The 676-nt window shown below is 55.2% G+C and overlaps 1 protein-coding gene across 1 annotated transcript in view; it reads right to left on the bottom strand.

Annotated features, from left to right (window-relative positions):
• LOC102995967 (deleted in malignant brain tumors 1 protein) overlaps positions 1-676 on the bottom strand; it is a 40,423-nt gene that overhangs the window by 28,387 nt on the left and 11,360 nt on the right. Inside the window, 1 exon segment of the mRNA XM_028481951.1 lies at positions 535-674. Coding sequence (XP_028337752.1) covers positions 535-674 — 140 coding nt within the window.

Raw genomic sequence — 676 nt, 5'->3', positions numbered from 1 at the left:
ACCAGTCATCAGCCTCACAGCATTACTGGGCCCACTGAGGCAGCAAGACTGTGGGGTCCAGTTCCAGGTCCAAATCGCGTGTGAGATCTGTCAGACCGACCTTAGGTGATGACAAGGCTGTGCCCGGCGGCCACCCTGCGGCCACTGCCCTGCACACGGCAGACCTGGTGCCCAGACAGTGCATCCCAGTTCTCTGGAGGGGCTACCGTCCAGGACTCAGGAACCAAACCCCGGGCCACCTGCAGTCCTAGCCCGTGACCTCCATTCACAGACCTCGTGACACAACTAGCCTCTTTTGCCTCTGGCTGGCACTGTGGCATGGAGGAAAAAGGCTTCAAGTCACTTTCACTTTGGTTCTGTGTTCTCATTCAGCAGGTACATGCCTGGCAGCTTGTCAAAAAGCTCATACTACTTCTTAGCAGAGAGACAAGGTATTTAAGGAAGTGAGAAATGTAAAAATGCTTTAAAAGGGATTCAGAATGTCAGAAGGAAACGACAGCCCCAGAGATGGACACCTCGGTTATTTGAACCAACCTGAGCAGACGACACTGGCGTCCTCGCTGTGTCTACAGTTGTGTGTGTTCCAGGGGTTGTGAGGGCAGCTCCACAGGTAGGTTTCATGCCCCGAGCAGCGCACTTCGTCCAGGACGATGGGCCCTGAGCCCTGACCGTACCG

This window comes from Physeter macrocephalus, chromosome 20 (assembly GCF_002837175.3).
Source record: "Physeter macrocephalus isolate SW-GA chromosome 20, ASM283717v5, whole genome shotgun sequence".
NCBI classification, from domain to species: Eukaryota; Metazoa; Chordata; class Mammalia; order Artiodactyla; family Physeteridae; genus Physeter; species Physeter macrocephalus.
Note: the sequence above shows the minus strand (reverse complement) of the source record. Positions and strands in the feature narration are given on the sequence as shown.